The sequence below is a fragment of the Arabidopsis thaliana genome, chromosome 3 (genome assembly GCF_000001735.4).
Source record: "Arabidopsis thaliana chromosome 3, partial sequence".
NCBI lineage: Eukaryota > Viridiplantae > Streptophyta > Magnoliopsida > Brassicales > Brassicaceae > Arabidopsis > Arabidopsis thaliana.
Genome location: NC_003074.8, coordinates 5,646,728 through 5,662,126, shown reverse-complemented (window position 1 = coordinate 5,662,126; position 15,399 = coordinate 5,646,728). Strand labels below are relative to the sequence as shown.

At 38.1% G+C, this 15,399-nt stretch overlaps 5 protein-coding genes and 1 long non-coding RNA gene across 6 annotated transcripts; 5 read left to right on the top strand and 1 right to left on the bottom strand.

Moving 5' to 3' along the window:
* The first annotated feature begins 60 nt into the window (after positions 1–60).
* Positions 61–3,810, top strand: TOC120 (translocon outer complex protein 120). Its single transcript, NM_112535.4, has 2 exons — positions 61–186; positions 361–3,810. Exon 2 carries the CDS (start codon positions 389–391, stop codon positions 3,656–3,658), a length of 3,270 nt encoding a protein of 1,089 aa, NP_188284.1. The 5' UTR covers positions 61–186; positions 361–388; the 3' UTR covers positions 3,659–3,810.
* On the top strand, positions 3,792–5,912 carry AT3G16610 (pentatricopeptide (PPR) repeat-containing protein; the record flags this gene model as incomplete). Its single annotated transcript, NM_112534.2, has 1 exon — positions 3,792–5,912. The coding sequence occupies one exon, from the start codon at positions 3,792–3,794 to the stop codon at positions 5,754–5,756; it is 1,965 nt and encodes a 654-aa protein (NP_188283.1). The 3' UTR covers positions 5,757–5,912.
* A 544-nt stretch (positions 5,913–6,456) lies between these two features.
* On the top strand, positions 6,457–9,288 carry AT3G16600 (SNF2 domain-containing protein / helicase domain-containing protein / zinc finger protein-like protein; the record flags this gene model as incomplete). Its single annotated transcript, NM_112533.1, has 9 exons — positions 6,457–6,555; positions 6,646–6,717; positions 6,810–6,887; positions 6,973–7,648; positions 7,813–7,862; positions 7,954–8,175; positions 8,276–8,600; positions 8,792–8,997; positions 9,100–9,288. 9 exons carry the CDS (start codon positions 6,457–6,459, stop codon positions 9,286–9,288), a joined length of 1,917 nt encoding a protein of 638 aa, NP_188282.1.
* A 1,782-nt stretch (positions 9,289–11,070) lies between these two features.
* On the top strand, positions 11,071–12,195 carry AT3G16590 (F-box and associated interaction domains-containing protein; the record flags this gene model as incomplete). The annotated part of the gene is made up of 1 exon (NM_112532.1): positions 11,071–12,195. One exon carries the CDS (start codon positions 11,071–11,073, stop codon positions 12,193–12,195), a length of 1,125 nt encoding a protein of 374 aa, NP_188281.1.
* A 1,185-nt stretch (positions 12,196–13,380) lies between these two features.
* On the top strand, positions 13,381–14,751 carry AT3G16580 (F-box and associated interaction domains-containing protein). Its single transcript, NM_112531.2, has one exon. The coding sequence runs from the start codon at positions 13,402–13,404 to the stop codon at positions 14,548–14,550; it is 1,149 nt and encodes a 382-aa protein (NP_566556.1). The 5' UTR covers positions 13,381–13,401; the 3' UTR covers positions 14,551–14,751.
* Positions 14,752–14,980: 229 nt separating this feature from the next.
* AT3G03345 lies at positions 14,981–15,220 on the bottom strand. Its single transcript, NR_140992.1, has one exon. It is a non-coding gene; the product is annotated as an other RNA (long non-coding RNA).
* Between the last annotated feature and the right edge of the window lie 179 nt (positions 15,221–15,399).

Below are 15,399 nucleotides of genomic sequence, written 5' to 3'. Positions count from 1 at the left end.
GCCATTTTCCACCGTCCGATGTTAAAACCCAAACCGATTTAAACCGTCCATGAAAGTCGCTTATCTCCTTCTCCTTCCCGTCGTAGTCGCACTGTCGCAGGCGAGTAAAAGGCGATTTATACAAATACAAAAAAAGCGCATGAAGTTGTTTTTTTTTCTTTCCAGACTTTTGCCTTCTCTAACCAGGTTAGATTCTCGCCATCACTTTTTCTCCTCAATATCAATAGATTCTTCTTTGTATTTTCTGAATTCCTATGAGCAAAATATACCTACGATTTGGAAAATATTAGTTTCACTCCCATTTAATTTAGTGTCTTGTGGATTTAAAAGTAACGAGGATACAAAATTTGGTTGGTGCAGTGTTTCGTGATTTTGGGTGATCCTAGAAATGGGAGATGGGGCTGAGATTGTAACCAGGTTATATGGGGATGAGAAGAAGCTTGCAGAGGATGGTAGAATTAGTGAGTTGGTGGGATCTGATGAAGTGAAGGATAATGAAGAAGAGGTCTTTGAGGAAGCAATTGGTTCGCAGGAGGGTCTAAAACCTGAATCTCTCAAAACCGATGTGTTGCAAGAGGATTTTCCTTTAGCTTCCAATGATGAAGTGTGTGATTTGGAAGAAACAAGTAGAAATGAGAGAGGAGTAGAAAATTTAAAGGTTAATTATTCGGAGATTGGAGAGAGCCATGGTGAGGTTAACGAGCAATGTATAACTACGAAAGAGGCTGATTCTGATTTGGTGACTCTCAAAATGAATGATTATGATCACGGGGAAGTAGCAGATGCAGATATTTCTTATGGTAAAATGGCATCAAGCTTGGATGTGGTTGAGAACAGTGAGAAAGCTACTTCCAATTTAGCTACTGAGGATGTGAATTTGGAAAACGGAAATACACATTCTTCTTCAGAAAATGGAGTAGTCTCTCCTGATGAGAATAAAGAACTGGTGGCGGAAGTTATCTCAGTAAGTGCCTGTTCCGTGGAAACAGGGAGTAATGGTATTGACGACGAAAAATGGGAGGAAGAAATTGATGTATCAGCTGGCATGGTAACAGAACAAAGAAATGGTAAGACTGGTGCTGAGTTCAATAGTGTTAAAATTGTTTCAGGTGACAAATCCTTGAATGATAGTATTGAAGTAGCAGCTGGGACCTTATCTCCATTGGAAAAATCTAGTTCGGAGGAGAAGGGAGAGACTGAAAGTCAAAACAGTAATGGAGGACATGATATTCAATCTAATAAGGAAATTGTAAAGCAGCAAGATAGCAGTGTAAATATAGGTCCAGAGATTAAGGAAAGCCAACATATGGAAAGAGAATCTGAGGTATTAAGTTCTGTTTCACCAACAGAGTCTAGAAGTGATACTGCAGCATTACCACCTGCTCGCCCAGCAGGTCTTGGTCGTGCTGCTCCACTTTTGGAACCTGCACCACGCGTTACACAACAGCCTCGTGTCAATGGAAATGTGTCTCACAATCAGCCTCAGCAAGCTGAAGACTCTACCACTGCAGAGACAGATGAGCATGATGAGACCCGTGAGAAGCTCCAGTTTATCAGGGTCAAATTTTTGAGGCTTTCACATAGATTAGGGCAAACTCCACATAATGTTGTTGTTGCTCAGGTTTTGTACAGGCTTGGATTGGCTGAACAGTTGAGGGGCAGAAACGGAAGCCGTGTTGGTGCCTTTAGTTTTGATCGTGCCAGTGCCATGGCAGAACAGCTTGAGGCAGCTGCACAAGATCCCCTTGATTTTTCTTGTACGATTATGGTGCTTGGTAAAAGTGGGGTTGGTAAAAGTGCAACCATCAATTCTATTTTTGATGAACTGAAAATTAGTACTGATGCATTCCAGGTGGGGACAAAGAAGGTTCAGGATATTGAGGGTTTTGTTCAGGGAATTAAGGTACGGGTAATTGACACTCCCGGTCTCTTACCATCCTGGTCAGATCAACACAAGAATGAGAAGATCCTGAAGTCTGTTAGGGCATTCATCAAGAAAAGTCCGCCTGACATTGTGTTATATCTTGATAGGTTGGATATGCAAAGCAGAGATTCTGGTGACATGCCTCTCTTACGCACCATCACTGATGTTTTTGGACCATCAATATGGTTTAATGCCATTGTGGGTTTGACTCATGCCGCTTCGGCTCCACCAGATGGCCCAAATGGTACTGCTTCTAGCTATGACATGTTTGTGACACAACGTTCTCATGTCATCCAGCAGGCCATTCGCCAAGCAGCGGGAGATATGAGGCTCATGAACCCTGTTTCTTTAGTTGAGAACCACTCTGCTTGCAGGACAAATCGGGCAGGCCAGAGAGTATTACCTAATGGCCAAGTGTGGAAGCCTCATTTGTTATTACTCTCATTTGCATCCAAGATTCTTGCCGAAGCAAATGCTCTTCTGAAATTACAAGATAATATTCCAGGGGGACAATTTGCAACTCGGTCCAAGGCTCCGCCACTACCATTGCTCCTCTCATCGCTTCTGCAATCAAGACCACAAGCTAAGCTTCCTGAGCAACAGTACGATGATGAAGACGATGAAGATGATTTAGACGAATCATCAGATTCTGAGGAAGAATCAGAGTATGATGAGCTTCCTCCCTTTAAGCGGTTGACTAAAGCAGAGATGACTAAGCTTAGCAAATCTCAGAAGAAGGAATATCTCGATGAGATGGAGTATCGGGAGAAACTATTTATGAAGAGACAGATGAAAGAGGAAAGAAAGAGACGTAAGTTGTTGAAGAAATTTGCTGCTGAGATTAAAGATATGCCTAACGGGTATAGTGAAAATGTGGAAGAGGAGAGAAGTGAACCTGCATCTGTTCCAGTTCCAATGCCAGATTTATCTCTACCTGCATCTTTTGACTCTGACAATCCTACTCATCGGTACCGGTACCTTGATACCTCCAATCAATGGCTTGTTAGGCCAGTGCTGGAAACTCATGGGTGGGATCATGATATTGGTTATGAAGGTGTGAATGCGGAACGACTATTTGTTGTTAAAGACAAAATACCAGTATCTTTCTCTGGCCAAGTGACAAAGGACAAGAAGGATGCACATGTGCAGCTAGAATTGGCCAGCTCGGTTAAACATGGAGAAGGTAGATCAACTTCCCTAGGTTTTGACATGCAAAATGCTGGGAAGGAATTAGCGTACACTATTCGAAGTGAAACAAGATTTAACAAGTTTAGGAAAAACAAAGCAGCAGCTGGTCTCTCTGTTACGCTCTTAGGTGATTCAGTTTCCGCGGGACTAAAAGTCGAAGATAAGTTGATTGCTAATAAACGGTTCAGGATGGTTATGTCAGGTGGAGCAATGACTAGTCGTGGAGATGTTGCTTATGGTGGTACTTTAGAAGCTCAGTTTCGAGATAAAGATTATCCGCTTGGTCGGTTTTTATCAACTCTTGGACTCTCTGTGATGGATTGGCATGGCGATCTTGCTATCGGAGGGAATATACAGTCTCAAGTACCCATTGGACGTTCCTCTAATCTCATTGCTCGTGCTAATCTGAATAACAGAGGAGCAGGGCAAGTAAGCATCCGCGTAAACAGCTCTGAGCAGCTTCAACTTGCTGTGGTTGCACTTGTTCCTCTGTTCAAGAAGCTTCTTACTTATTATTCCCCTGAGCAAATGCAATATGGACACTGATGAGTAACATTTAACTGTTTTGATTTTTTCTTGAAACATGTTTTTCTTTTTTTAGTTGTCGGAATTCACTTTTGTTTTAAGTCTTTGATGTTTGGTTGTAACATATGTCTGAAACTTAAAATCCATTATCCCAATGTTTCTAAGTCTTCTTGAAACCTGTATTCGCTCAAGGAATCTGGTCTTAGGTCAGGTCATTCATCAGCATCTTCTTAAACGCTCTCTTACGTTAAGTTCCTCTACAGTGCTCGTCAATTTAACACGTCTTTACGCATCATGCAATGAAGTGGAACTTGCACGCCATGTGTTCGATGAAATTCCTCATCCAAGGATCAATCCTATTGCTTGGGATTTGATGATCAGAGCCTATGCTTCGAATGATTTCGCGGAAAAAGCTTTGGATTTGTACTACAAGATGCTGAATTCTGGTGTTAGACCCACGAAATATACGTACCCGTTTGTTTTGAAAGCATGTGCTGGTCTTCGAGCAATTGACGATGGTAAGCTGATACATAGTCATGTGAATTGTAGCGACTTTGCAACTGATATGTATGTATGTACTGCTCTGGTTGATTTCTATGCTAAGTGTGGGGAACTTGAGATGGCTATAAAGGTGTTCGACGAAATGCCTAAGAGAGATATGGTTGCTTGGAATGCTATGATTTCTGGGTTTTCTTTACATTGCTGTTTAACTGATGTCATTGGATTGTTTTTGGATATGCGTAGAATCGATGGTCTGAGTCCTAATCTATCCACCATCGTTGGGATGTTTCCTGCACTAGGAAGGGCTGGTGCATTGAGGGAAGGGAAAGCTGTTCATGGGTATTGCACAAGAATGGGTTTTAGCAATGATTTAGTTGTTAAGACTGGGATCTTGGATGTATATGCCAAGAGCAAGTGCATTATCTATGCGAGAAGAGTTTTCGATTTAGACTTTAAGAAGAATGAGGTAACCTGGAGTGCTATGATTGGAGGCTACGTAGAAAACGAAATGATAAAGGAAGCTGGAGAAGTGTTTTTTCAGATGTTGGTTAATGATAATGTGGCAATGGTGACGCCAGTTGCCATTGGGCTTATTCTGATGGGTTGTGCAAGGTTTGGAGATCTAAGTGGAGGGCGATGTGTACATTGTTACGCGGTTAAAGCAGGCTTCATCTTAGACTTAACTGTTCAAAACACCATAATTTCATTTTATGCTAAGTATGGAAGCTTATGTGATGCTTTTAGGCAGTTTAGTGAGATTGGCTTGAAAGATGTTATTTCATATAATTCTCTCATCACTGGGTGTGTAGTGAACTGTCGCCCAGAAGAGAGTTTTCGTCTATTTCATGAGATGAGAACATCTGGAATTCGTCCTGATATTACAACATTGCTTGGTGTCTTAACCGCTTGCTCTCACTTGGCTGCTTTGGGACACGGTTCTAGTTGCCACGGGTATTGTGTTGTTCATGGCTATGCAGTTAACACAAGCATTTGTAATGCACTGATGGATATGTACACAAAGTGTGGAAAACTTGATGTAGCCAAGAGAGTTTTCGACACAATGCATAAGCGGGATATAGTTTCGTGGAACACAATGCTGTTCGGATTCGGAATTCATGGTCTTGGCAAAGAAGCTCTTTCTCTGTTCAACAGTATGCAGGAAACAGGTGTGAACCCAGACGAGGTGACTCTTCTTGCTATTTTGTCTGCTTGTAGCCATTCAGGACTAGTGGATGAAGGGAAACAACTGTTCAACTCCATGTCTCGAGGAGATTTCAACGTCATCCCAAGAATAGACCATTACAATTGCATGACTGATCTTCTAGCCCGTGCCGGATACTTGGATGAAGCTTATGATTTTGTAAACAAGATGCCATTTGAGCCCGATATTCGCGTGTTGGGTACACTTCTCTCTGCTTGTTGGACGTACAAGAATGCGGAACTTGGGAATGAAGTGTCGAAAAAGATGCAGAGTCTTGGTGAAACAACAGAAAGCTTAGTTCTTCTATCCAACACCTACTCAGCTGCTGAGAGATGGGAAGATGCAGCTAGAATTAGAATGATACAGAAGAAAAGAGGGCTTCTCAAGACTCCGGGTTATAGCTGGGTCGATGTTTGATTAATGATATGAAATTAGGGTTTTGCAGTGGAAGAGAAAAACGTAATCGAGAAGGCAAAGAGAATTGCTTACTCTGTTTTCAGCTTCCTACTTGAAATCACAGCCGTTAAAAACAATTTAACTCCTGAAATCAGATAAGGACCGTTGGATTAGTATGTGTGTAATATATATATAGCAATCTTATTGGGCCAACCGACTTTACTAATAAAGTTTCGTAGTATTGAAGGTATATGGAGAAGAATATGTTAATTTGTTTCTCTTTAAAATATGTTCCTTGCGATCGTCTATTTATTTCTCTGTCCAAGCCAACCCTAACAACAGTGCGATTCTTATCCTCAGACTCGTATCATCTTTATACTAATTACGTTCCAATAAATTCGGATTCTTTCTCTGTTCTTGTTCTGCCCTGTTCTTACTTTTACCTCCTCGTGAATAAGGTTTTATAAACCCTAAACCTCAAAGTTAGTAATGTTTGATTGTTCAATTTTTAAGAATGCATAATTTCGATAAACCCTAAACCTCATAAATAATGTTGCTTAATCTGGTTTTCTATATATAGCTACAGCTATATAGTCTTCTTTGCTAAAATAACCGTTTCATTAACTAAGAGGAACTAACACTAATGTCTTTTGCGTGGCAGAGCTAATTCTTTTTCTTAGAACTCAAATTCTTGGTTCTGAGATCGAAAAGAGGTTTAAGGATGGATGATACAATGGACATGAGTTCAGGTAGTGATGAAGAAGTACAAGAAGAGAAGACCACTGTTAACGAGAGGGTCATCTATCAGGCTGCATTACAAGTAATGGACTTCAACACTACTTAAGTATGTATCTGTTGTTCCATTAACATTCAACCTGATATTTATTAATTTGGCTTAGTTTAATTACAGGATCTGAAGCAACCCAAGACCGAAAAGGATCTACCTCCTGGTGTTCTTACAGTTCCTCTTATGAGGCATCAGGTAATAATATATTATCATGTTTTCACTTAAAAGCTTTTTATTGTCCTTAATTTTGAATTTGGTCATATACTAAAATCTTTATTGTTTGTCAGAAAATTGCATTGAACTGGATGCGTAAGAAAGAAAAAAGAAGCAGGCACTGTTTGGGAGGGATATTAGCAGATGATCAGGTAACATTGGTGTTTATCACATTTTTTAATTAGGTGAAATGTTCGATATCTAACAAATTATGTGTGGTGTTATATGGCACTGCAGGGACTTGGTAAAACGATCTCGACGATCTCTCTTATCCTGTTACAAAAGTTGAAGTCACAATCAAAGCAGAGAAAGCGAAAAGGTCAAAACTCTGGTGGTACATTGATTGTTTGTCCAGCAAGTGTTGTAAAACAATGGGCAAGAGAAGTTAAAGAGAAGGTTTCTGATGAACACAAACTCTCTGTTTTAGTCCACCATGGATCTCACAGAACCAAAGATCCAACAGAAATAGCAATATATGATGTGGTCATGACAACTTACGCCATTGTTACAAATGAAGTTCCACAAAACCCTATGCTGAATCGTTATGATAGTATGAGAGGCAGAGAAAGCCTTGACGGATCGAGTTTGATTCAGCCTCACGTTGGTGCACTAGGAAGAGTTAGGTGGTTGAGAGTAGTATTAGATGAAGCTCATACAATTAAAAACCATAGAACCCTAATTGCAAAAGCTTGTTTTAGCCTTAGAGCCAAAAGGAGATGGTGTTTGACTGGAACGCCGATAAAGAACAAAGTAGACGATCTTTATAGCTATTTCAGATTTCTTAGATATCATCCATATGCCATGTGCAATTCATTTCACCAAAGAATCAAAGCTCCAATTGATAAAAAGCCTCTTCATGGTTACAAGAAGCTTCAAGCTATTCTAAGGGGTATAATGTTGCGCCGCACCAAAGGTATTCGTTTGCTCTTACTATATATATATATATATATGTCCTTTTGTAGTTTGTGCTAATTTTCTTTTATGTTTTGCTATTTAGGAACATTACTTGATGGACAACCTATAATAAATCTACCTTAAAGAAAGTTAATTTGAGCAAAAAGGACCTTTCAGTAGTAGAATGGTCTTTCTACAGGAAGCTTGAATTGAATTCACGTTGGAAGTTTGAGGTGATTCTTCAATAATATAATTATCATATATATGTGAATAAATGGTGACTTTCTACCTTGTTATATGACATTTTCTACTCTTATTCTATAGGAATATGCTGCTGATGGGACTTTGCATGAACACATGGCTTATCTTTTGGTGATGCTTTTGCGACTACGCCAAGCTTGTAACCATCCACAACTTGTTAACGGATATAGTCACTCAGATACTACAAGAAAAATGTCAGATGGAGTTCGAGTAGCCCCTAGAGAGAATCTAATCATGTTCCTCGATCTCTTGAAATTATCCTCAACCACCTGCTCTGTTTGTAGTGTAAGTACATTGTAATGATTGAGCATTGTTTGTCTCTTCAAGCTCTCTCATTATGTTCTAATTAATAATCTTTTTTTTACTCTTATGATGTTCTCTGCAGGATCCACCAAAAGACCCTGTTGTTACTTTGTGTGGCCATGTGTTTTGTTATGAGTGTGTGTCTGTAAACATTAACGGGGATAACAATACGTGCCCTGCACTTAATTGCCACAGCCAGCTTAAACATGATGTTGTTTTCACTGAATCTGCAGTTAGAAGTTGCATCAACGATTATGATGATCCTGAAGATAAAAATGCTTTAGTTGCATCAAGGCGAGTTTATTTCATCGAAAATCCGAGCTGTGATAGAGATTCTTCAGTCGCTTGCAGAGCAAGGCAGTCCAGACACTCCACCAATAAAGACAATAGTATCAGTGGACTGGTATGCTTGACTTTGTTGAGCATTCTTTTGTCCAAAACCGCATAAAATTCAGAAGATTAGATGGTACAATGTCTCTAGTAGCAAGAGACATAGCTGTAAAAGAATTCAACAATGATCCAGACATATTATATGTTTTGCATTCAAAGAATCTCATTTTTACGTTTCTCAAAGACAAATGTAATGATTATGAAACAGGTGCGATGTTGATGTCTCTTAAAGCTGGAAACCTTGGATTGAATATGGTAGCTGCAAGTCATGTCATTCTACTGGACCTATGGTGGAATCCAACAACAGAGGATCAAGCTATTGATCGAGCTCATCGTATCGGACAAACTCGAGCTGTTACGGTCACTCGTATTGCCATCAAAAATACCGTTGAGGAACGAATTTTGACTCTTCATGTATTTAATTGTTTTTTTTGTTCCAAAGGCCAAAGCTATCAAGATCTTTTTCTTTGTATAGTGTACTTGACTCACTCCACTCTATTGTTAATTTTATTTCAGGAACGTAAAAGGAACATTGTTGCATCTGCATTGGGTGAAAAAAACTGGCAAAAGTTCTGCGATTCAACTAACACTAGAAGATCTCGAATATCTGTTTTTTGGTGTGTAGAATATCCCAGAGTTTTTATTGATAAGAGGAATAAAACCTTTAGCTATTTAATAAGTCACAAGTGTGAATGTAATGAATAAAACCTCTAGCTATCTTTTAATTATGACATTTTTACATGTTGGTTAGATTTTATAGTAATGCAAAAATTAAATTGTATCACCAAAATTAAAATCTGACAAAAGAAGAAAGAGATATTTTTATCCCGGGTGAGTTTTGATTAATAAATGTGAAAAGGATATTTGTAAATTAATAACTCAGTTTTTATTTGTTGCAATAATTAAGAATATTATAAATTTTGGACTCAAAGTGTAATAGAATAATAATAGGGGAAAATTATAATAACTCAGATTTTTTTGGTGAGTAATTGTGAAACCTTACTTTATGGAAATAAATTTCGGATTCAATGTGTTAATAATGGAAAAATATAAGTAAGTAATTATAATAACTCAAATTTTGTTTCAACTAGTAGTATACAAGGGTTTATTAGAGAAGTAGACACTTTTTAGAAAATAATTTGAGAAGTAGACACATTTTTTAGAAATAGGAAGAATAGGTAGTTTTTATTGGGCTTGTGAGATAGAGACCATGTGAGATAGAAAAAATGTGGCTACAGTCCAAAAGATGAGTCAAATACTATTGTACCCTTATGATGTGAAAAAGAAAATTTTGTGTGGGTCCAAAATTTAAAGAATAATAGATCAAATAATATTTTTGAAGCCCAAATACTATATTTCGTAGCCCAATTAAAATAATTTACACCTCAGATGTCTAGACTATCATAAGTATAGCACATACGTACACCAACATTAGTACACTACATAGTACACCACATATGTACACTAACATTAGTACACCATATACGTATATTAGAATAAGAGAAACTAAGGGAACCCATTTAAAAAATGTAATGAAGTTTAAAACTATACCCTAAAGCCAAGATAGATGTCTAAATGTAATGAAGTTCAAAACTATACCTAAAGATAAGATAAATGACTAAACCCAAAGAAAAATCCATTTAAAAATGCAATGAAATTTAAAACTACACTCTAAAGCAAAGATAGAGATTCAAATTCAAAGAAAACCCATTTAAAAAATGGAAAAATGTTTAAACTAGAATATGTACAGCACATACGTAAACCAGCAATAGTACACCACACAAGTACACATGCGTTAGTATACCTCATACGTACACTAGAATAAGGGAAACAACATACGTACACCAGATTTAGTACATCTCAAGCGTCTAGACTAACATAAGTACACCACATACGTACACCAACATTAGTACACCACGTATACCAACATTAGTACACCATATACGTAGACTAGACTACATACGTGTATGTACACTTAATAGATATCATAAATATAAAATCTGATTGGTATACAGTATGTACACCAAAATACTTTACGTACACCTTTAAAAATTCAGAAACTTTAAAGAGTTTTATGATAAACATACCTTCCATATTGTTACGAATTTGACAATGTATCTGAGATTTGCTTCTGAAATTGTAGGGTTTATCCTTTTATTTGACAATGATAATATATTGGAGATGTCAAGCCCATGAGCAATTCAAAATTGGAGATGTTATTGGGCTGGTTTTAATGAGGCCCAGTTTATTTTATCAAACCAACAACAGGGTAAAATTGTATTTTACTAAAAGCTGTATTAGAGGGGGAGTTCTATTACAGAGGAGAGATAAAAGTACTCATTCCACCTATTTCTAAAAAAAATACCCATTTCTCAAATTATTTTGGCAAAAACTGTCTACTCTCCAACTTATCTCTAAATACAATGAAGCAAAGTTAAACCTTGCTAGAAATTAGGTTTCGTCTTCTGTGGCCGAAAGAAAATAACGATGCCGACGAAGCTTCCACTGGAGTTGGAGGATGAGATACTTTTGCGTGTTCCACCTCTATCTCTCACACGCTTTAGAACAGTTTGCAAACGATGGAACACACTTTTCAACGATCAGAGATTCATCAACAATCACTTGGCTTGCGTCCGTCCTCAGTTCATATTACGGACCGAGAAAGATTCCAAGATCTATTCAATAGGCATCAATATCGATGACTCCTTAGAGGTGCGTGAGCTAAACCTAGAAACTCAAGGTCCTAATAAGAAGCTTAAGGTATATCGAAACCTCTTTTATTGCGATGGTTTTTTGTTATGTCCTGCTTTGCTTGACGAGGTTGCTGTCTGGAATCCATGGTTGAGAAAACAAACTAAATGGATCGAGCCTAAGAGGAGTAGATTCAATTTATATGGACTAGGGTATGATAATCGTAGACCGGAGAAGTGTTACAAGATCTTAGGGTTTGGTTATGGTTACAGTAGTGAAATAAACGGTAGTTACAACAGAATTAACCCGAGAGTTTCGGTATTTGAGTTTGAAACTAATGCGTGGAAGGATCTTAAGTTTGGTTTATTTGATTGGCACCTAAGATCTCCCCGGACTGTTTTATCTTTGAATGGAACTTTGTATTGGATTGCTGTGAGGTGTGAAAGTGGTGGTGATGGTTTTATCCAAAGCTTTGACTTTTCGAGGGAGATGTTCGAGCCCTTTTGTCTCTTGCCATGTAAGAACGATTTTGGCGATACTCAAATCCTTGAGGTTTTTAGGGGAGATCGGCTATCTGTGTTGGAACAATGCCCGACAACAAATAAGATCAAGATTTGGGTGACTAAGAACAAGATTAGTGGAGATAGGAAGGAGCTTGTGTCGTGGAGACTGTTAATGACAGTGTCGATACCAAACTTCCCGAGATTACAAGATCTTTACTCTAATTCTCAGCCGAGTTACTTCATGGATAACAATGATGACAAGAGGCTCATCGTGTGTACTTGTGATGAAAGTGGTAAGCCTTGCATATACATTGTGAAGGGGGATAGGTTCAAGAAGATTCAAATGGGTTTTGAGGTTGAGCCTTGGCCTTTTCACCTTGTTTATGTTCCTAGTTTGGTTCCTATTCCTTTAGCCTAAGAGCAACAAGAATGACAAGTTTCGTTTTTATTGACTTATTGTTCGCGTTTATTGCAAACCAAACTGAATAAGATTTCATTGTTTTATGGATCATAGATTAAGAAAACGAAATATATTTTTCTAAATGGTTTGATTAGCGAAACCTTGTACCAGCTATGAGACATAGTAATTAATTAAGCTCACCGGCATAGCTTTCACCAGCTATGTTGTATTTGTTGTATTTGTTTCCGCAATTATTTTATTATTAGGTCAGTATCGTATTATATTACTTAATTAACTACTCTGTATTATAGCTGCTGCAAGGTTTAACTCTGTATCAAATATTCATCTCTCTCTCTCTAATCTCGCGTAATATTCGTGGATTTATCTTCCATGATAAGCAGCGTTGAGTAGAGAGTGTTGAGATTTTCCATAGCCTCAAAGTCAGGGCCCGCCCTAGACAATGCCTCATGAAATATGGGCCTTAGAGCACTTTCCAATGGTAAGAGCACGTACATGATGTCCATGAATATAGCACAGTGTAGAAACCTTGGAAGATCTTCTTACCATTGGCGGTGCTGTAAGGCCCATGTTTCATGAGGCATTGTCTAGGGCGATGCTATTGCCCTTAAGATCTTTAGAGGAGAACGGTTTTCGTTGCTAAAGCAATGCATGGTAACAAAGAAGCTTGAGATTTGGGTGACTGAGAACAAGATTAACTATGAGAATGGTGATGATGTGGTTTGGATTAATTTCATGACTTTGTCAAGTCCTAACTTGCCGAATTTAGTTGACACCATATCCTACTCTCGGCCAAGTTACTTCATCGAAGATAAAAGGCTCGTCGGCTGCGCTTGCGACAAAAATGGTCGGGCATATATAGATTAATTATGTAGTTGATCCTTGGCCTTCACACTGTACCTTTAATCCCAGTTTGGTAGCAGTTTCTGGCGTTTTATATTTCAAACTTGATATTGTTTTACATAATAAACTTTAGGAAATAAAAAGTGAACAGAAAATATTAAAAGTAAAACAAAAAAAAAATGAAATAATAAACACGAATTTTCTAAAATTTAGATATTTGGAGATTTTGTTTTTTAATTATTCACAAACGAGGTATTTGGAAATATCACTTAAATGAACAATCGGCTAGAAACCCTAATTGGGATAAGCTTATATAAGTAAAGTAGTCAATTAGAAAGTTTCGACTGAAAACAAACGACCCTAATGGCTCATGAGGAGAAGCGCCCATGGGAGTTTTCTTTATCTCTTCCATGGGAGTTGATTGAAGAGATACTCTCTCGTGTCCCACCAGAATCTCTTCTTCGCTTCAAAACCGTATCGAAACAATGGAACGCTCTCTTCCGCGATAAGACGTTCATCAATAACCACAAGATGACGTTTCGATTCATCTTAGCAACCAAATCCAAGATTTATTCGGTAAGCATCGATCCCAAGATAGTTGTGCGTGAGTTAACCTTAGATATTCCCGGTTTAGAATCTCATGAGATACCTAAAAAATTGGTTGATTGCGATAAGTTATTACTATGTGACATGGAGAAAGGAGTTGTGCTTTGGAACCCGTGGCTGAGACATAGTACATGGATCGACCAGGGTTCAAACCACACTCGAATGGAGTCTTATGGCATAGGATACAACAATAAGGGGAGTTACAAGATCTTTGCTTTTTGTGATCGGAAGGAAAACCACACCCAGAGATTGTTGACAATCCATGACTCTGCCTCTGATGCGTGGAAAGACCGCGAGCCTATTGATAATAGTCAGGGAAAACAAATTGTTCATAACATATACACTAAAATTAGTGGTGTATCATTGAATGGAAATTTGTATTTGGTTACTTATTTTGAAACGACTGATCTCGTGTACCACCTAATTGAAATCAATTCTTCGAGCGAAAGCGTCGTGAAGTTTTGTGATCTACCATGTGGGACGTCGAACTTTCTTAAGGATGCTTTCGTCCTTAGGGTTTTCGAGGGAGATCGATTTTCATTGTTAAAGCAATGCCATGCAACAAAGAAGATTGAGATTTGGGTGAGCAAGTACAAGATTAATAATAATCTTGATAGAGATGTGGAATGGATAAAGTTCATGGAAGTTTCAAGTCCTAACTTGCCGGATTTAGTAGATGGATTCGACTCTCAGCCAAGTTACTTTATTGAAGATAAAAGGCTCGTCGTGTGCTCGTGCAACGAAACTGGTCGGGCTTGGATCTATGTTTTCGGAGAAAATAAGTTGATCAGTAAAACTCAAATTGATTCTGTGGTGGATCTTTGGCCTTCACACTGGACCTTTATTCCCAGTTTGGTACCGGTTCCTCGAGCTCAAAGAGAAGAACCAGCAGAATTACAAGTTTGATTTTAGTTACATTTTAGCTTCTTGTTTGGTTGTTGAGGAAGCTAAATTTTATTTGGATTTCAGTATTTTTATTCACAAACCATCTTCTTTGTTGCTGATAATTGATTAATCTCCCTTTCTTTGTTTTGTAGCTTCTTTTGGCAAAATAAATTCTTAATAATGTATCCTTTAGATAAATCTAGAGAGAATGTTTAAGGACTCAGGTTAACTCTCGTCGACCTGGCTTTGATCCGGAAGTAATATTCTTTCAAAAAGTTTGGTTGTTTTCACTTCTTGTTTGGTCAAATAATACTATATATGCTTTAGAGATACTTTTAAAATGGTTTATGACTATAAAGACATGCTTAGAGATGGATTGACTCCTGATCGTATAGTCAATCTATTTGAGTTGAAACGACATGTTTCTTGGTTTGATGAGATGGTTCTTGTAAAACAAATAGAGTGGAGAGACCCTGTTGCTTCTCGAGGAGATGGATGAAAAAAGTTTTTCATCTTCCCCGTGTATCGCCGCCTCGTAAGCCCTCTAGGAAAGGTGACAAGTTATGAGGCAGCAAATGAGCTGCTCGATCAACTTAAAGAGATTTTTAGGAATCAATGCACTACTATGTTAGGTTGCTCTTTATAAGTACAGATCACTTCTACATTCCTTTGCTTGGAGGGTTTTAGTCTTGTTTCTTGGTTTGTTTTGTTAAACACTAGTATAATCGTTAACAAACATAATGACACTTTTATAATTGATGTTTTTGCATCTTCTCTTCATTTTCTTCTCCTTCCGCCTCCTATTCAGGTTTAAAACGTTTCACACACACAAGTTATTATCAAGCTTAATTGGCGGCATTTGCCCGAGTA